This window comes from Nothobranchius furzeri, chromosome 13 (genome assembly GCF_043380555.1).
Source record: "Nothobranchius furzeri strain GRZ-AD chromosome 13, NfurGRZ-RIMD1, whole genome shotgun sequence".
In the NCBI taxonomy this organism is placed as follows: domain Eukaryota; kingdom Metazoa; phylum Chordata; class Actinopteri; order Cyprinodontiformes; family Nothobranchiidae; genus Nothobranchius; species Nothobranchius furzeri.
Window position 1 is genome coordinate 31,150,920 of NC_091753.1, and position 20,887 is coordinate 31,171,806.

A 20,887-nucleotide genomic window follows, 5' to 3' on the forward strand; every position below is an offset into this window, starting at 1 on the left:
TGTTCATAACTTTCATGGACAGGATTTCTAGGTGCAGCCAAGGTGTTGATAGGATAGTTTTAGTGGCCTAAGGATTGAGTTTCTTCTTTTTGCTGATGATGTGGTCCTATTGGCTTCATAAGAACGCGATCTTCGGTTCTCACTGGAGCAGCTCACAGCCGAGTCCGAAGAAGCTTGGAAGAGAATCAGCTCCTCTAAATCCGAGTCTTGAGTCGTTAAACAGTACAATGTCTTATCTGGGTCAGGGATGAGGTCCTGCCCCAAGGGGAGGAGTTTAAGTATCTCAGGTCTTGTTCACGAGTAAGGGAAAGATGGGGCGCAAAATCGACAGGCGGATTGGTGCTGCGTCTGCAGTGATGTGGGTCTTGTGAGAGAAAACCTTAAGAATGACCCATAGCATGCTGGAGAGACTATTGGGCCATTCCCATCTGTACAGGGTCGGCCCGGGCCGGGTAGCATAGGTTGTTTACATATCTGGGTGGCCTGGTATTTTTCCGGGCCGACCAAGGCTCATTCTCAGCCCTCTTCTCGAGGGGGTCTGCTTCAGGCCGACCAGGGCCAACACACCCACTGCTGACAGCAAATTCACACCTTCCATTAGAGCAAGCCTCTGATTGGTGGGTAGAATCAGCCCACATGGGCTTAAGACAAGGATGTGTGGAATCAACCGGGCCAGGCTGGGGCCGACAGGGGCTACCCGGCCCGGGCCGACCCGGTACAGATGGGAATGGCCCATTAGTCCCTTGGCTGGCCAGGGATAGCCTTAGGATTCCCCTGGAGGAGCTGGCCCAAGTTACTGGGAAGAGGGAAGTCTGGGAATTGACCTGGATAAGCTGCCAAAAATTGATGGATGGATGAAGATTTCCCTGCTCTCTCTCATAAAATCCTGACTGCAAGAAGAAGACTATAGCTACGTTTACATGGGCACAAGTAATTGGTATGAATGACCTATCAGACCCACCCTCATGTAAACATGTCAGTCGGAATATTCTGATCTGATACGGTCCGTTCGGAATGAAATTCCATTCCGATTGAGAGTGGTTGTTTGGTCAGATCATCATTCCGATTGATGTCCACGTACACATCCACTCAGATTGGGGAATAAAATAATGCTCACTGCGCATGAGTACAACTTCAGTGTGATGTCTTTATGTCTTTGCAGACATATTGGACAAGTCTTAGGAGCAGGAGGATGGTGTGAGCAGGTGATCATTATAGTACGTTATCCTGCTTTCTCCTGTGGCAGAGGAGCAGTAGCATTACTTACTACTGAGCCTGTAGCTTAGTTAAAGTAATCAGTAAAAACAAAAGTATACAAGTAAAAATGCAAAGAAGGTTCATAACGAGGGAAAAACCCTTAGTTAACATACAAATCTAGAGACTACGAAAATAAAATGTGAGGGAAAGACGTGCGGACAAGATGATATTTGTTTACATTTTTTTTTACCAGGAAAGACAACTCTGCGCATGCTCAGTCTGTTTAATCTGACTGAATGCTTCATGTATGTATACACATTGCATGATTGGATCATTACATTTAGTGTCCAGATAAACAGAGATTTGGGATTTCTGATCGACCAAGATTTTAATCGGATAGAGGAAATTTGGAGCTTTAAATGTAGTTTGTGTTAGTTTAAATTAGTTTTCCTGATCCAGATTGCAAACCTTAATCTACTCTTGGTTGTAGTTTTGTATTGTCCCCAGTAACTCTCAGTTTTTGGATCAGACCAGTGAGTTATTTATTTATCTGATTTGGTGCTACATACTGATGAGGTCATTGTAATGGGGGGTTTTAACATTGATGGTGACATTGAAAGTGATGGCCTCAATTCAGCCTTTAGTAATATCTGTCATGGTCTGCGTCTCCCTCATGTGTCTCCTTGTGTTCTCCATCCCCCTCTAGGATCCCCTTATGTGTCTCCTTGTGTTCCTCATGTGCCCCCTTGTCTGCAGCCCCTCCAGGTTCTCCCCCCCACGTATCCCCCCCAGGTCCTGTGTTCCCGCTGGTCTCCCCTAGTCACCCCTCTGCTGTTTTCTATAGGTTCAGCTTTTCATTTAATTAGTCTCTTTTAGTATGTTTCTTTCCCCACCGTTTTTTTAGTTCTTCTTCCTCCTTAGATCATTAGTCATTTATCGTGCTCTTCTTGTCTTTAGGTTTTGTTTTTATTCTTAGGTCATGTTATTTTCCCCTCCTCAGCTCACTTTCCTCTCCCTGATTAGTTAATTGAATTCACTTGGTTTCTTTCCCCACGCACCTGCAGCTCATCTCCCACTCATCCTGTCCCAGTGTATTTAACCCTGTCTGCGTCTCTATGTGGTTGTTGGTTTGTTGTTTCGTGTCAGTGTTGTTTTGTTCACCCCTTTAGGTCTCTAGGTTTTTTGGCTTATGCCCTACTAGGTTTTCTTTGGCTCTGCCCTATTTGGTATTTTTGGCTTCGTACCACACTTTGTTTTTCGTTGGACTTGTCATCTTAATAATAGATGTTTTATTTTACATCCTCTCCTGCTCCGTGTCATTCTGGGTGTCTGGACATCGGGCCCTACTCCTCCACTTCTCAACATGACAATATCTTAGACTCAATTGGTTTTAATCAAAAGGAAACTGCTTAGTCAATCACCTGATCTGAACAGCCTTAAATTAGCCTCAGAGAACATATAAAGAACCTTGGTGTTACCTTGGACCAGGACATGTCATTCAAATCCCATGTTAAAAAGGTTTGTAGGATTTCATTCTTGCACCTATGAAATATTGCTAAGATTAGAAGCATCCTTTCAAGCAGTAATGCTGAAAAACTCATTCCTTCATTTATTACTTCAAGACTGGATTACTGTAATTCATCATTATCAGGAAGTCCACAGAATGTAGCTGCGGCTAGAGTTCTGATGAGAATGGAAAGAAGAGATCTCTCCTGTCTTAGCTTCCCTACATTGGCTGCCTGTTAAATTCAGAACAGATTTTAAGATCATCCTTCTCACATATAAAGCTCTTAATATTCAAGCGCCATCATACATTAGTGAAGTGATTTTGCTCCCAGAGTGCAGGTTTACTGGTGGCTCCTAGAATATCTAAAAATAGGATGGAAGGCAGATCTTTTAGCTTTCAGGCTCCTGAACCAAATATTTCCCAAGCACAGCTGTCTGTAGTTCACCACTCCCACAGGGGATTAAAATTCACAACACACCAGTGTGTGGGAGAACTAATGGGACTTTAATCATTCCTTTGAAAAAAAAATTTTCTAAGTAATCGTCAACTTTAGACAACTTAACTTAACTTAACTTAACTTTAGACAACTTGCAAGTTTCACATCAGTTGTCCCATAAAGATCAGTTCCAATGTGGTTAGTCTTCCATTACAATTACCTGTTGCTAAACCAGGTGTCCCTTTTGTCCATTTAAATCAGGGGTATTCAATTATGGACCTGGAGGTCCAGTATCCAGCACGTTTTAATTTTAACTCTGTTTCAACACACCTGATTTCAATAAGCAGGTGATCGGCTTCTGCAGAGCCTGATGAGCTGTTGCATATGTAAACTAAGTGTGTTGAATCAGAGAAACCACTAAAATGTGCTGGACTTCTGGGACCGGAATTGAATAACCCCGATTTAAATGAAGGCTCCATGTTGTTTAAAACTGCCACAAGCCTGATGCACTCGCTCAAATAGTGCAACACATCATGCTGCTGGTTTTAGAAATTCAAATAAATTCCTTGCTGATATTTAAACCCCAAAATTACTTTTTTTGGCTAATTAACTGTATAATTGGGTCTTTACAAAAACAATCTTTCTGTTTCTGTGCATTTTTGACATGTTTGTGTAAACTTGTGTAAACGAAAGTTCTGTCTGATTGTATCCTTGAGGTCAAGCAATGGCTAGCTGATAACTTCCTCCATCTTAATGACTCCAAAACTGACTTAATCGTTTTCAGTCCTAACAGTACCACGGCAACTCAACAACCTGACTCAACTATCTCTCACCTAATGTATCCTCTGTAATCTCCAACCTTGGAGTAAAAATGGACCAGGCTCTAAAGATGGATGCCCAGGTCAATAACACAGTTATATCATGTTTTTACCAACTAAGACGCATCTCAAAACTAAAGCACATCCTGAGTGTACGTCTTCTGAAATCGGTGGTCCACACTTTTATCACCTCAAGGCTGGATTACTCTAACTCCTGCTTATACGGCATCAGTAAAGCAGCTCTTTCTAGACTTCAGCTGGTCCAGAATTCAGCAGCTAGGTTGCTGACTGGAGCTGACAGAAGACAACACATTTCTCCAATTCTGAAATCTCTCCACTGGTTGCCCGTGCAGTTCAGGATAAACTTCAAAATTATGCTTCTCACTTACAAATCCTTGAACCATCAAGCTCCTCCATATCTGTGTGAACTTGTCCATTACTACAACCCGCCGCGTGCTCTCAGGTCTGAAGATAAGCTCCTCCTAGCTGTTCCGAATGCACGTTTAAAAAGCCGTGGAGAAAGGGCTTTCTCTGTCTGTGCACCGAAGCTGTGGAACGCATTACCACTGCTAGTGAGGCTAGCACCAACAGCTAGCATTTTTAAATCACGCCTGAAAACTCACTACTTCAACCTAGCTTATACAACATAAATATGAACCTCACTGATGTCTGCACTGTTTATAAACTGACCCCACAATTATCGACTTCTGTACTATTGAGGTTCTTTGTAAAATGTTTTTTCCTATTTTTACTTCACCCTGTGTCTTAATGATTTTTTAGCTGTTATTTTTGGGAATTTTGTTGTACTTCCTTTTTATCTTTTATCTGTGTTCGACATGTTTATATAACGCCTGTTTAATTAACCAACATTTTTAGTGTACAGCGCCTTGTTGGGTTGTAATGCCTTGTGAATGTGCTTTATAAATAAAATTGGATTGGATTGGATTGGATTGATTAAATCTGGAATCTAACATCTTAGTGCTGCCCCTGTGGCAGAATAGTGGCTACTGCATTTTAAACTTGTGATTGACTGGGGCTGGTACAATTCTTCTTCTTGGGAGGGGCTCCGCTGGGGGGTCCCGCAGGGATCGATCCTTGGTCCTCTTTTGTTTGCCATTTATCTGTTACCTCCGGGGTCAATCTTTCGTAAACATGGCCTACCATTCCATCTCTATGCTGACGATTGCCAGATTTACTCTCCATTGTGTCAGGAGAAAGGTCACTCCATCCAGTCCTTTGTGTCCTGTGTAAACGAGGTGAAGTCTTGGCTAATGGCCAACGTTCTGCATCTGAATGAGGGAAAGACAGAGCTCATTGTTTTTCACCCCGACAGCAGGAATGTGGATCGTTATGTTGATCCTGGGCCTCTTTCTCCATAATCAAAATCAGTTGTGACCAGTTTGGGGGTGAAAATTGATGCTGGACTTACATTTGATGCTCACATGAACTCTGTGATCTGGTCCAGTTTCTTTCACCTGAGACGCCTTGCAAAAATCAAGCATATGCTGTCAAGAGCCCACCTGGAGCGGGTACTCCATGCTTTTGTAATTTCTAGGCTTGATTACTGCAGCTCTCTATAAGCAGGGTTGTGTCAGTCATCACTATGTCGCCTTCAAGTTGTGCAGAACAGCGCAGCCAGGTTCCTGACTGGGACCAGGAAACGGGACCACATCAGTCCGGTTCTGACCTCCCTGCACTGGCTTCCGGTTTGCTATCGTTCACACTTCAGACTCCTCGTCTTTGTTTTTAATTTCTTCCAGGGTGGTGCTCCCCCCTATCTGGCCACGCTCCTGAACAGACATTCCCCATCACGCGCTCTGCGCTCCTCTGACCAAGGCCTGCTCGTTGTCCCTCGGTCTAGGTATCGTACTCGTGGGGACCGGGCTTTCTCAGTCCTAGCACCATCACTATGGAACCAGTTGCCACCGTCAGTTAGGCTGTCCCCATCTCTGCCAGTCTTCAAGAGTCGCCTAAAAACCCACCTCCTCCGCTTGGCGTTTCCTGAACATGTTTGAATTTGGCCCTCTTTTATGTTGACTTTTATTTAGTTCACTTTTTCCCTTGTTTTACACATTTGTCTTCTACTAGAATGTTTCACCTTTTTTGTAATTTGTAATCTGTAATTTGAATTGCTTTTATTTTCTGATTTATTCACTTTATTTAACTTTGTACTGTTCCATGTTCAGCACCTTGGGCTTCCTGACTGGGTTGCGGAAGGCGCTTTATAAATAAAGCTTTGATTGATTTGATTTGGTACAATTTCACGCCATCGGTATAGTCTCCTCCCACTCCCCCTCCCTCCCAGGATGGAGATTTCCCACACTTGGCCATGTCACTCTGTGCCTCCTGGCAACGCCCACTTTCATGGCATTTTTCAAATCTTGACTAGGGGTGGAGTTACATTTTCTGATCGTGTGCAGTCCCTCTTTAATAAGCAGAGACCAATCAGTTTAAGCTGGGAGATTAGCTCTCTCAGCAGAGTTTTCATCGCTTCTCAGATTCCTTTAGAGCTACCTGAAAGCCTTTGCTGTCATATTTCATAAGCAAATGGTCGAAAAAAAAGAAAACAGGTCAATACTTTTGATAACTCACGCTAATGTGACGCATCAAACATGAGTTTAAAGAGATGACAAACTGTGCCTCTCTTTATTCGTTTACATCAGCTATTTGTAAAATCCTTTGCAGTGATTGGCTCATTCTGATTTCTGTGAGTAAAAGCCTTAAAATGTTTCATTAATAATATTTGCTCTTAGCTTTGCCTAAGTTAAGAGGTTAAACCAAACATTTGTGTTTTATCTCACTAACTGGATTCTGATTTAAAAATAATCAGAATCATTGTGCAAGTGAAGGTTCGCTTGTCCCTCTAATGAAAAAAAAAACATTCTCTGACCTTTCCCTTTTAAGCACAAAGAAAAATTGAACAATTCATGGTGATACCTTTAACGCCTTTCATTGAAATAACTGCAGCTACTATAATTTAAGATTTCAATCCAAGAATAAATGCCCTGTTAACAGTACTGTCATTATACCCTCTTCACCCATATTCTTTCTTTTTTCTGTTTATGCATAATTTACATTTTAGCAGCTCTTAAAGCACACCCGTGGTGAAAATTATGAGTTTGGCTTTATAGTAATTTTCCCAGAAGCTCATATTTATTGCAGCAATAATTTCAAAATGTGCAAGTGAGGCTATGTGAGTGCTATGTTTGCTACAGTTGATTTAAACAATTTCCATGCAGCAGGAGGATGAAGAAATAACATCTTTGCTGGTGAATTTTAAAGAAACAATTACCATCTAGGAAGTTAAAAAATGATGAGTTTACGATCACGCCTCGTTTCATTCATTTATTGGTGTTCTGATAGGAAGCCACTAGTGTAGTAAGCTGGCTCTTGGGAACTTTATCGTTGTTTAATGTTGCAAATTCAACTGTAAGAGATTAGTTGAAAACCAATAAGTTAAGAGCAATAAGGACATGGCCACATCAGTCTACTCCTACTCATCATCTAACATCACTCTTCACTTCATCAATGCTCTTCAGAATCATTGGCTTTAAAGGCCTAGAAAAAACCTGCGCATTATCAAAGAAAATTTATCTGAACCAATCAATTGTTAATGTGCTAATGTACGTCCTACATTCAGCCAATCAATCAATCTAGTGTAACATCATCGGCAGGCGCAATACCTCGAGCCGAACTCGCGGCCCAAGCAGATCCAGTACCTACACCTTATTTAAGTTACCATCCCATTTGTTTTCTGTGGCAGATTCGTTTATATGGGAATAAAAAGAGTAATATATACAGAGTATTTTTAAGATAATACTGTATGATTGGGCTGAATTTAAATGCCAAGGGCATGCTAAGTTCAGTCATGACTAATGCAAAGATTCAAGTTGAAATAAAACTCCAGAAATACCAGTTTGAAGTGATACCGTGAGGATTTACCACAACATAAGAAATGACTTACTCATGCAGGACAGGACGTACAACAGTCTCCCCAGTGGTGTGGGCTTTGTAGAAGAGTGTGTAGAGGTAAGGCAGGAGAGTGTAGCGTATCCTAAGATAGTGTATGGAGCTCCTCACCAGTGCTGAGTCACTGCCATAGGAAGCTGGGTCCTGAGCCTAAAATAAATAAAAATAAAAAAAGAACAGAATAAAGGTTTAGGGTTGATGAATGGGAGGTTATGATAAAAGAAAACAAAGATTTGTCTTTGTTTTGTCTGGGGAACTAATGGGAAACAAATAGATTCAAACAAGATTAAGAGTTGCTTGATTACGATTGGGAACTGGAATAAGAAGCGAGAAACCTTTTTTGTATGGGCATAGATATATTTTTGCAGAATTAGTGGATGTTAACCTCATCCATAGTGAATAGAATAAAAGAATAACCTTTGCATTGGACTAATCTAAAAGCAGATTTGACAAAGAAAGAGAAAGAAACAGAGGTATGATTTGGTTTCCATTATACAAGCGAGTAAGAGGGTGATTAGCTGCTAACTGGCTGACTTCTCTCATTTAGCCAATCATTCATGCCCCCGGCACCTCTGTGAGTCTGATGAGAGCTTGTGAGTGTGTGTGTGTGTGTGTGTGTGTGTGTGTGTGTGTGTGTGTGTGTGTGTGTGTGTGTGTGTGTGTGTGTGTGTGTGTGTGTGTGTTTGGCTTGGTTAGTGTGGGCACTTGATGAGTGCAATGATTAGGGCAAAGCAAAGGTCACACATTAGCTGTCTTGTTTAGTGGAAATTGTACATCAAATTCACGATCATCTCGTCCCTGTCCTCCAGCAAGCTAACCCAGCCTTTCCCTCCCTAACACACACTCACCAAAAAACACACATCTTACACCCAACCGTTTTCCAAACCCCCCATTTCCTCGCCTCAACCCTGCTATTTTCTGCAGCTATGATGAGCATGGAAATGTCACTTGAAGAATCTGGTTTGAGTATCAGTTTTCACAACACTCGGTGCTTGAGAGCGACTTTTCTCCCAAGTTATTTGTGTCAGCTACCAAAATAGCTCAGCTTCAGTATAAACACCGATTCAGACTCAGCAGGCTCTTTTTCCCCGAGTCTCTCCTTGACATTAAGCCACTGATGTGACATGTGGCATTTAAATTTGAGCTTGTTAACAATAAACCGAAACATGATTGTAGCTTCACTATAAGACACATAATTCTAATTTATCCTGCCAATGAGGGGAAAAAAGAGCAAGCAATATGCTTTTGTGTAGAAAACGATTTTAAAATGTTTAAATCGTGTTAGCTTTTCCCGAGGGCAGGTTTGTCTGGTGAAATAAAAAAGCAATTTGTCTAAATCCAAAGGATTTGTTTAAAAAAGTACATTTGAATAGATTTTTAATTATTTGTTTATTTATTTGTCTATTTTGTGTTTAAACTTGCAGGTCAGGGACAGAGATTTTACACTTTATGAAAAGCTCAGGAAAAAAATTATTGATAAAATATCCATTTTTTATTTTATGCATTTAACACTGTTGCAAAACCAAACCAAAATCTTTTTTTCCAAAGGTTGTCTTGGAAACAGTCAAAATGAAAACAAAACAAAACAAAAAAAGGTTAAAAATAGTAAAAACCATTGGTACCCAACAAAAACCAAGCTTTTGCTTCCAGCAGTACATTCTTCTTTTTTGTAATTACCATTACTGAATAGAAATATAAAGGATTGATATAATTCTTTATCAACTATTACTTGGTATCAGCATTTTGTGACAATCTGTCCTGTCTCTTCACTCTGTTCAGTCCTGTGTCTTTCCTAATTGCTCCCACCTGCCTCTCGTCTCCCAGTCACTTTAGATCCCAGCTCCTCTTGTATTTAAACTCTCCCAGTTCTGTGTTCCTCGTCCATTCATTGTCTCAATGTCCCATGTGCATCCTAATAAAGTACCTTGTAAAACATTTCCTTCCCGCCAGCCTGCCTGCCTACCCAACTGCCTTCTTCCCCTGAACTTGGATCCTCACGTCAACCTTAACTTGCCCGGCACATATGACACCCTTCAAACACGAATACAGAAATCTCTGCTCCTATTATTGAGTTGGATCATCCAAATCAGTTCAGCAATAGGAGTTTACAATCATGTACACATTAGTGCATGCAAACCTCACTAGAGGATGTGTTCTAATTGCTGTAGTTTAACTCTGGAGGTTTGATCCAAATATTCTGTAATTAACAACTGATAAATATCAACTATCACTGAGCAAATGAAACCCAAACATCAAGCAGTGCATGAGAAAAATATCTCATCATTTATCCTTTTTATTATTTAAGAAATGCTTCTTTTTTTTTACAACTGTCAGATTGAAGCTAGCTCCCATCTTTCATGTAAAAAAAAGAAGAGCGGATTCATTTCTGACCGTTGCTAACAGCCAAGCTCACAGCTGGAGCTGAGGCGGTACAGGTAGAGAGATCCCTTCCCCCCGTCCATCTGTTGTCTGTGGGGGCCATCTCAGCTGAAACCATCTTGATATTTTACAAGCTGGCAGTGTGTGCAACATATGGCACATCACATTATGCTAATCTGACATATTTCAGCATTATATTTCACTTAAGAGTAGAAATCTTTAAATGTTGGCACGGTGTTACTTTCTAATTCTGGTTCAGACACTCAACTCCCCCCAAAGCAGCCATGATTTTCAACAGCTCACTTTCATGGTTTTAAACCTAAAATCAGGTGTAACGTACCACAAGGGTCTATTTTCACCTATATATTGACCAACATCATAACCTTTCATCTACAGAAATAAATCCACTTTCTATGTGGCCTTCTAAATCCAGAAGGTTCTGCTCAGTGCATGTTTACATTCCATGAAGACAAAACATTCAAATAAGCATTCTCTCCCAAGGTTCTTGCACTCACTGTGTGAACGCCAGACGTCAACATTCTTCACTCTGAATAAGTGAAGACTCCATGATTGTATAGTTATAAGTTAAATAATCATATGTGATGAATGAACAAGATGTTTAAATCAAAAGTTTAAATAATATGTGCTTAAGTTAATGAATGTGAAATGAATATTGTTCTTACAATGACCCATTTATATCAAAAATCAGTATGTGTTTGATTTAACAAGTTAATCATTGTTTACACTCATACACATTACAATAAGATACATACTAAGGTTAATATTCACCTCACATAAGAGTTTTGATCATTCTCATTCACAGTGTTTAAAACATCTTTGTATCTGAGGAGGACGTGACTTTCTGAGGGACGTTGGTAAATACTCAGAAATGTGTCAAATTCTGATCGGCCAAACTTGGCCAGAAAGCATAACAAAGTAGTTTAATAAAACCAGACATTTCCCAATTAAGTCAGTTTCTCGCTGACCCTCGAACCGGCCATTTCGGGAAAGAAGCATTTTTGAAACCATCTTCTCCTTTGACCTCCTGTCAAAGACTCTGCATCGCTGTGGCTGATACCAGACAACCGACTCTTCTAAGAGCCAAGCAAACATCTAACTTAGATGCAAATAAGCATTCCAGCTTTCGGCATTCACCTCGAGGAATCTCAGACTGGACGGGTCCTATCGGAACTGTCTACGGGTTCCTGATATCAGAGGTTCACTCCACCAGCAGTGACCCGCCAGACCCCCAGATTGAACGAGAACCTCCACACCAAGGGTGCGTACACTTGGCACGACAGATTGCGTCTGATGCTGTTTTAAATAAACAACTCTCTAGTTTAGCACCAAAAGAACAAATTCTTTTACAGCCCAGATTTCACAATTTCTCTCAGATACAAAGAACGGTTGCTACAACATCTAGCTTCCATCACAACACCTCCCATCCACCACATCACATCTCATCATTTATATCTTGTCATGTATAAATTATTAGTTTAGGAAAAATAATTAAATTCATTTTATAAACTATATACTGACTCTGTCTGAATTAATACGAAGTGTGTTTATGATCCCTAAAGAAGCAAAGAACCCTAGAATCTTCTGATGAAACATTCAAAGCTCAATCAGATTGACATTTCATATTTATATGGAATCATCACATCTTATTGGTCATAATTAATGTTTTAATTGCTACACAGAGCTCCCACTGCTCCCATTTTAGAAAGCAATTACGCCAGTGTTGGTGAGATGACAACCTCTATGGACAAAGAAAAGTAGTTTATATTTGTAACCGCTTGGAGTTTACAGCACCTTTACAGTGTTATGAAATAAAGGGTGTACCTGCAGCGCTTGAGTCCAAACAGGGACTCTGTGATACATAAATCTAAAAGTGACAGTCTCATATAAGAACTGTGGGAAGAAATGCCTTTACAGTACCTTGTAGCCCTGGGCGTTGTGGTTTCGGCTGAAGGGATAGAAGGCGCCCACCTGCATCCAGCGTCGGCACAGCTCCTCAGTTGAGTCGTCAAAGAACCCGCAGATGTCAGCACCTATCTGAGACACACACGAGAACCCCAATGGACGATAATTAGCCAGAATTTTTGACGTATGTCCACAAATCTCTTTAATGTTGTTTTAGCAGAAAAAGAGCTGGATTGCCATTTCACCAACTCAGAGTTTTAAAAGCAAAATAATGGTGTGGATTTCCAGTTTGAGAGATTATATTGAATGATCTCTAGGTTGTAAATGTCACTCTGAATACCTTTTGATGAGAAAATTCCTTAATCTGAATTTGATAGTTCTCCTGGTGCATTGAAACTAAAGTGACACCAATTTGATGACTGGCCAAGACTTGCCTTTTTTTAATGCATTCAATTCATTTGAGATTTAGTAGCAGATGTTGGATGAGAGCAACCGTCTTTAGTTACATTGATTACAGAGAGAAATTCCAGTTGAGGGCCAGCTGACAGAAAGTGTCTGCCTGCCATTGTTTACAACTGGTCACATTTTACTGCAGCTTCATTGAACAGGAATCAATCCAAATCTCATTTCTTCCTCTGCTTTGTTTGTGGCGTGTGCATGTGTGTGTATGTGTGTGCATGTGTGTTTGTGCGAGTTCTGAGGAAACTAAAATCTGCTTGACAGAATCACACCAGGAGTAGTTGGCATCTGTAGGACCCCCCTGGTGTGCACAGCTGGAGGAGTGTGTGTGTGTGTGTGTGTGTGTGTGTGTGTGTGTGTGTGTGTGGTGTGTGTGTGTGTGTGTGTGTGTGTGTGTGTGCAGCTGACTTCCTGTTGTTTCCATACTGTTGTTTGCACTCTGTGCAATGAAAGAAAAACATACAGTTTTGCATTTCCCTAAATGAATGTCAGAAGACAAGTCACATTAAGCTACTAAACTGTCTGCAAAAAGACAAAAAGAAGGCAGCTAGTTACAATGACTTCTCAGAAAAGAGCAAAAAAAAAACCACATGTGAATTAAACTTTCAGGGAATTAAAGGAGTCATTCACTCATTATTTCAGTCAAAGTACTGCGGTCTCTAGTCTAAATGAGTAATTTTCAGTGAAAGGAAAAGCTCTTACACTCCTGTTTCACGAATTGGAAGTTAATCAATGACAGGATGAGTCATACTCATCAATATTTATGAAATGCAAACATGTCGCCTCTGATTGGTTAATGGTAAAATGACTCTTCTGTTGCCTTTATTTGCTCTTCTTTCTTGGGTAAAATATGCAATGTTGATGTTTTATCTCCACAAAATAACATAAGCCTGAACGTGTTTCACCATGTTTGGGCGTAGCTAATACTAAAGCTTAGCTTCAGCTGAGATGTGCTCTGCTCTCTCTTACTGTATAATTGGAAAGCTGTATTTTTATATTAAAATCAGTTATGTTAATTTTTACAAAAGTATATTTTAAACAAAGCCAGCCAGCTCAGTATAAAACAAACATTTACACAATTTTAACTTTATGTACTTAAAGGTTATTATGCAAATGAAGAAGCTCTTAATTTCTAAGGATTTTTTAAAATGCAGTCAGGGCAACTTTATGTGTGTTTTGTTCCATCTCTTTTTTTTCTCCTTTTCTTTTAAAAGCATTAGGACTTTAGTCAGAACTAAACTATTTTGATACTCACATAGGGAATCCCAAAAAGGCCAAACTCTAGCATGCCATCGATGGCCCATTTTATGTCATTCCAGTTTGCAGCATTGTCCCCCAACCAGTGTCCTGAATATTTTCCCACACCTGGAAACGAGGAGCGTGTCAGCATCAGGGTCCGGTTTGATCCAAACACACGCTGCAGAGCTCTGGAACGTAGAGGCGACCATAGAGATCATAAAGTTTTAAAGACAAAAGGGACACTGAGATAGACACATCACTACATGAACACATACAACATTTGGACATGTCCTTTTCTTTCCTTTCTTGCTTTTGTTTAGCTTAGGAGTAGAAGATGCAGTGATCTCTGTGGAATTATACAGTCTGACTGATATTTACAACATGTATCTTCAGCCATTATTGTTTTTCAATTAAGAGTAAAGAGAGAAAAAATGGGTGCAAGAGTTAACGACAGAGAGAGAGAAATGAATTATGAGCTGGCTTCAACATGTAGGAAGTGATTCAGCAAATCCTTTCTAAACAAGTTTTATCCCCTGGTCTTAAATTGTCATTTAGAAGTGTGTGTGTGTGTGTGTGTGTGTGTGTGTGTGTGTGTGTGTGTGTGTGTGTGTGTGTGTGTGTGTGTGTGTGTGTGTGTCAATGGGAGAAACAAAGCACCCATCCAACTGGGAGACAAACTCTGCTGTGCCAGTGCGACCGGCTGATTGGCTGCTTCAGATGTTCCTGCCAACGCCCCTCTGCCTCAGCATTGGTCTGGCTGTGTTGAACCTGTAATTGCTCTGAGCGGCTGCACCTGTGGATGCAGCATAAAAGCCTGCTTGGAGCAACTTCAGCAAGATCAGGTTGGTTGCAGAGATAACCTCTGGAGAGGCCATCCCTGTGTCATATTTTTGGGAGGCCTTAGAGAGCCAATTTTAATAAAATACTCTTAAAACCTTCACCAAGGGTCCAAACGTCCTTTTTTATGTTGCTCTCCCGTGAGCCAGGTCATTTCTGTGTGTGCGTGTGAGCTAGAGTTAAAAAGCCAGTTGATCTGCATAGCTACAGGCCTGGACAATATTGATGGTATCTCAAACTTAATATTTTGTTGCACAACGTTTTGAGGCAATCACTGCATTAAAGATTTTTTGTAATTGTCGAGACTTCTGCACCTCTCAGCAGGTATTTTGACCCACTTGTCATGAATAAACTGCTTCGGTTGTCTCAGGTTTGAAGGGCGGCTTTTCCAGACTGCATGTTTAGGCTCCTTCCGAAGATGCACAATATTGAGGGTCAGGGGTCATAGGAGGCCACTTTAGAATAGTCCATCCCCCCCCCCCCCCCCCCCCCCCCCCCAGCCATTATTGAGTGCTTTTAGCTGTCTGTTTTGGGTCCTTGTCCTTTTGAAAGACCCAAGACCCATTCGTTCTTTGTTTCTTCTGAGATTCCATTATGATAAACACGTTATGATAAATGCTAACTAGATATAGCTCGTCTGTTCTGAGGTGTGAACACGTGTTGCTGTAAAGCCTGACTTTGTGAGATTTCAGGGCAGTGGGCCAAAGAGGCTGAAGTTGCAAATGTGGTATCCTGCATATGCGGGGTGGAGGGGGCTGAGAGGGTTTTCAATAACTCTGTAAACAGTCCTTTGAGCACTGGCTCAAGAAAATGATATTATCCTTTGAAAACGGTGCTTTGTATGTCTTTAAACTTTGATGTGACTGTAGGTGAGACACAACTTGATGATATTTTTGTTTGAAACATTGCAATTAACCATTTGACTTATCTCCAATAGATTTTTGTGATTCTCACAGCAACGCGCCACTAAAGAGTTATGTACAACTGATTATCTTTTGTAGTCAACCTCTGTAAAGATGGCTTCTTCAGCTAGTCGATCTTAGCAAACACAAACATTAATTATTCTCACTGAGATAAAGTTTAATGTAGTAGGAGCTGAGTCATTCATGTCACATTCTCTGAATAAGAGATTTTGCTAAATCACACCACGTAATGCTATCTTCAACATTTTAAAATGAAAATATTATGGATTTTTATTTAAACATACATATTAGTTCTATGGTCAGTGCAAAAGATGTTCATGAATCTATTTGCATGAAATTCCTCTTTCAGCAGTTTTTTATTTTTATTTTTTAGACAGTTCCAGTACTTTTGAGAATGAGCCATTTCTGGACTCAATTTAAGAAAACAAGCTTTTGCTGGCCTCACCCACCCATCCTCTGCCCAATCAGGCTGCTATAAGCTGAGAAGCTCTGAATTCTGAGAGGGGCTTGGATTTGGGTCGTTGTTCTTCCAGCAACAGCTCTCTATTGCACACAGGACATGGTTCTATGCTAATTTCCCCATTTGCAATGTCGCAAAAAAAGACTTTTTGAAACGGTTTGTTTTAGGCTGATAAGTCCTAAAAATATCAACTGACAGAAAAGTAATGGATGATTTTTTTTATATTGCAAGTGTTTGTAGAAGCTATAGAGATCCAAATGGTAGCATAAAAGGATGAAAAGGGGTTTGTTTTTGTACATTATGTCCCTTTCAATATATTTGTTACTGTGGTGTGTTTGGAATCATCTTCTATCTGAGCAATTGGAGAATGGCCAAGTAGTAAATAATTAGAAAACTGGCTTAAAAGTTGCATTATTCTTAGAATTTGATGCCATCTTGAAAACTTCAGTGCTTAGAAACGATGATGTGGGCAGCTCTGATTATCAGCACACATCATCTGTGGTGTCCAGAACCAGAAAAATGGTGAATTTTGTATTTCCCATTTCTACCGGGTGGATATATCTAGATGGTGTTTATGTGCATTGAGCCTGTTCTGATGCATCTAGTGGACTATCAATCAAACTGAGATCTGTGGAGGTGGGATGTTTCGTCAACAACATAAGCTCTTTATTGTGCTGTTTAAGCTTTTCCATAGCAGTTTTCTTGAGTTGTCTGGCTCATCATCCTGCACAGGGGAGGTCAGAGCCATCAGGGAGTGTCTTTTCCATTTGAGATGTGCTTAGTCTTAAACATTAATCTTCATGCATGACACAGTAAACAAACATATTTCCTCTCATATTGGTTTATGGAGTATTACAAAATCTTGGGTTGATTTTTATTCATTTTTTGTCTTTATTCGACATTCATTACATAATGGGCATCAGTAGCTCAACAGGTTGCGCGGGTTGTCCAGTAATAGGAAGGTTGCAGGTTCGATCCCGGTTCCGGACAAAGAATTCTGCTGTTGTGTCCTTGGGCAAGACAATTAACCCACCGTGCCTGCTGGTGGTGGTCTGAGGGACCGGTGACGCCTGTGCTCGACAGCCTCGCCTCTGTCAGTGTGCCCCAGGGCAGCTGTGGCTACATCGTAGCCCATCACCATGTGTGTGTGAATGGATGAATGATACACTGTAGTGTAAAGCATTTTGGAGTCCTTACTCTGAAAGGCGCTGTACAAGTGCGGGTCATAAAACAAAACTACCATATTTTCACAACCATAAGGTGCACCTAAAAGTCTTAAAATTTCTCCAAAATGTACGCTGCACCCTATGGTGCGGTGCGCCTATTGTGTTGTTGTGAGACGCGAACATAGTAGAAGACAAGGGGCGTGGCGAGAACGGCAAGGGGCGTGGCGTGAACGTGCGGACGTGAGCGAAGACAGACCCCGAATAGTTCAAAAGGGCAGGTATGCGTGGTATGCTGAACATTGTTTTGACAACCCTGAGAATGGCATCTGCTAAGAGACACACCTAAGAAGCACAGTTTAAACTGCAAGCGATCAGCTACGCGGAGAAACACGGGAATAGAGCAGCGGCGAGAGAATTCAGCATTAATGAGTCCATGGCTCGCAAGTGGAGGAAGTTGGAAAACGAACTCCGACAAATAAAGAAGACGCAGCTGTGTTTCCGCGGGCACAAAGCCAGGTGGCCTGAGCTGGAAGATGGTCTCGAGCAATGGGTTAACGAGCAGAGGACAGCTGGGAGAAACATCTCTACTGTCACCATTCGTCTGAGAGCAGTAACGCTCGCACAAGAAATGAACATTGAACAGTTTCAAGGAGGTCCGTCTTGGTGCTTTCGTTTTATGAAACGCCGCCATCTTTCCATCTGGGCAAGGACTACGGTGGCGCAGCAACTTCCAGTGGATTACAAAGAAAAGCTGTCCATCTTCCGCTCCTACTGCAGTAAGAAGATTGCCGACAAACACATCAAGCCTAGCCACATAACCAACATGGATGAAGTGCCGCTCACTTTTGACATCCCGGTGAATCACACTGTTGAGAAGAAGGGGACTAGCATGGAAGCGATACACACAACGGGACACGAAAAATCTGCCTAAAGAGAAATTTCAAGCTGGAGTCATCGTTAAGGCTACCGAAAAGGGCTGGATAGATGAGGACAAAATGAAAGAGTGGCTAAATGAGGTGTATGTGAAGAGACCATGTGGTTTTTTCCACGCGTCACCGTCCCTGTTGATCTGTGACTCCATGCGCACTCATCTCACGGACGGTGTGAAAAAAGAGGTGAAGCAAATGAACTCGGAGCTCACTGTCATTCCGGGAGGCTTGACAAAGGAACTCCAAACGCTGCATATTGGCGTGAACAGGGCGTTCAAAGTATGGTTGCGAACGGCGTGGGAGCGGTGGATGACAGATGGCGAACACACGTTTATGAAAACTGGGAGGCAACGCCGGGCGGGTTACGCCGCAATTTGTGAATGGATTGTAAATGCTTGGGCTAATGTGTCTACTTGTATGGTTGTTCGGGCTCTTGCAAAAGCCGGCATCATTCACGAGGAGACGAAGGGCAACGAGACAGACTCTGACTGTGACGAGAGAGAACCTGGCGTGTTTGATTGTACTCTAGCCCAGTTGTTCTTATCAGAGACAGAAGATGAGGACTTTGGTGGATTTGATGATTAATTGATAGCACTCAAATAAAGCACAACCAAACTCATCTTTGCTCCCGCTGCCTTTTTTTAATAAAACAGAATTCAAATCACACTATAATCTCAGGCCTATTAATAACGCACACATGATTTTGTTCATGTGGAAAGTTTATGAGGTTAAATCCACCAATTACCGGTAAACACATTTTGAACTTCAACACAGCGCATCAGCGCATAAGAAGAGTACGAGCCGTCAGCGCACGCAATGAGGAAGTGCACATGTGCTCTAAACCGGGTCTGAACCAGGACTAGACCAGTAAAGTGAAACATGCTTTCGCCTGTTTATAATTGTTCCGATATGTTCCGAGTCCCGAGCACGCACAGATGTTTTACCGGTAAGTTTTACTGTGCCCGCACCCTATAACCCGGTGCGCCTTTTTTATGTGTTAAACACCAAAAAGACACCCGTAACTGAAGCTGCGCCCTATAACTTGGTGCGCCCTATGGTCGTGAAAATACGGTAAGTCCAATTAACCCTTAAAGGTATAGCAGAGGATCTTTTTCTTCCGAGTGGATCATCTGAACCATTGGTCCGCATAACTGTTCATCATTCTGGTGAAGCTTTCATACAAGGCCTTCATCGTATGTGCTTGTTGCTGGGTAATTTTCCCTTCTTGCGCACATGCATTCTGTTTATGTGTGGAGCGATAGCCTTCATTCCTCACTGTTCTCACTGGGTTCTTTTGAAAATGGCTGACAGTCGCAAGAGAAAATTTGTCTTTGAAGTCAATGAAAAGTAGAGGAAGGCCTCTGACATGAGAAATAAGACCCACGTTTTTTTAGGTGACTCTTCAACAATGGCGTGCATTGAAAGCGAAGGCTGGGCTCCCCCGCTGGTTTTCTGCTGGACAGGTAAATTTAAGTTCGACATGCTATTTGGTGAAATTCTTTCAGATTACTGTTAAAAGAAGTGCTACATGGCCGACAGCTATTGTAAACAGAGCGCGCAGGGCATTCTCTCTCGTGTGCATTTTTTTTCAATACGTGGAGAGGGCCGTTATTTCCTGAAATTCAGAAAAATCGTCTGCATTACCTTTTAAAAAGTGTAGTGTTCAGTGTTGAAACTTAAAATTCTTAAAGTTAAATTTCTCTATAAAATTTGAATAACATAACTCATTTAGCCTTTGGGTAAATTATGTTAAAACGAATCAGAACTTTAGTAAATCAACTTTTGCTAAACTCAAATTGCCCAGTTTCAGTCTGGAATACTCGTTCTTGCAGTGAATCTGCACATACAGGTGCTGGCCAGTAAATTAGAATATCATCAAAAGGTTGAAAATATTTCAGTAATTCCATTCAAAACGTGAAACTTGTACATTATATTCATGCAATGCACACAGACCAATGTATTTCCAATGTTTATTACGTTTAATTTTGATATTTATAGGTGACAACCAATGAAAACATCAAATCTGGTATCTCAGAAAATTAGAATATTCTAAAGGCCAATGAAAAAATGTTTGTTTCTCTAATGTTGGCCAACTGAAAAGAATGAACATGAAAAGAATGTGCATGTATAGCACTCAATACTTAGTTGGGGCTCCTTTTGCCTCAATAACTGCAGTAATGCGGCGTGGCATGGACTCGATCAGTCTGTGGCACTGCTCAGGTGTTATGAGAGCCCAGGTTGCTCTGATAGTCGTCTTCAGCTCCTCTGCATTGTTGGGTCTAGCGTATTGCATCCTCCGCTTCACAATACCCCATAGATTTTCTATGGGGTTAAGGTCAGGCGAGTTTGCGGGCCAATCAAGGACAGGGATACCATGGTCCTTGAACCAGGTGCTGGTGGTTTTGGCACTGTGTGCAGGTGCCAAGTCCTGTTGAAAGGTGAAGTCTGCATCCCCATAAAGTTGGTCAGCAGCAGGAACCATGAAGTGCTCTAAAACTTCCTGGTAGACGGCTGCATTGACCCTGGACCTCAGGAAACAGAGTGGGCCAACACCGGCAGATGACATGGCACCCCACACCATCACTGACGGTGGAAACTTTACACTGGACCTCATGCAACGTGGATTCTGTGCTTCTCCGCTCTTC

At 41.4% G+C, this 20,887-nt stretch overlaps 1 protein-coding gene across 2 annotated transcripts in view; it reads right to left on the minus strand.

Moving 5' to 3' along the window:
• The window catches only part of LOC107380514 (sucrase-isomaltase, intestinal), a 138,047-nt gene that overhangs the window by 66,944 nt on the left and 50,216 nt on the right, over positions 1 to 20,887 (minus strand). For both annotated transcript variants that reach the window (XM_054742777.2, XM_054742776.2), the window contains exons 16-18: positions 13,944 to 14,115; positions 12,245 to 12,361; positions 7,923 to 8,077 (exon numbers count right to left, since the gene is read on the minus strand). In XM_054742777.2, the coding sequence (XP_054598752.1) occupies positions 7,923 to 8,077; positions 12,245 to 12,361; positions 13,944 to 14,115 (444 nt within the window). The remainder of the gene's footprint in view (positions 1 to 7,922; positions 8,078 to 12,244; positions 12,362 to 13,943; positions 14,116 to 20,887) is intronic.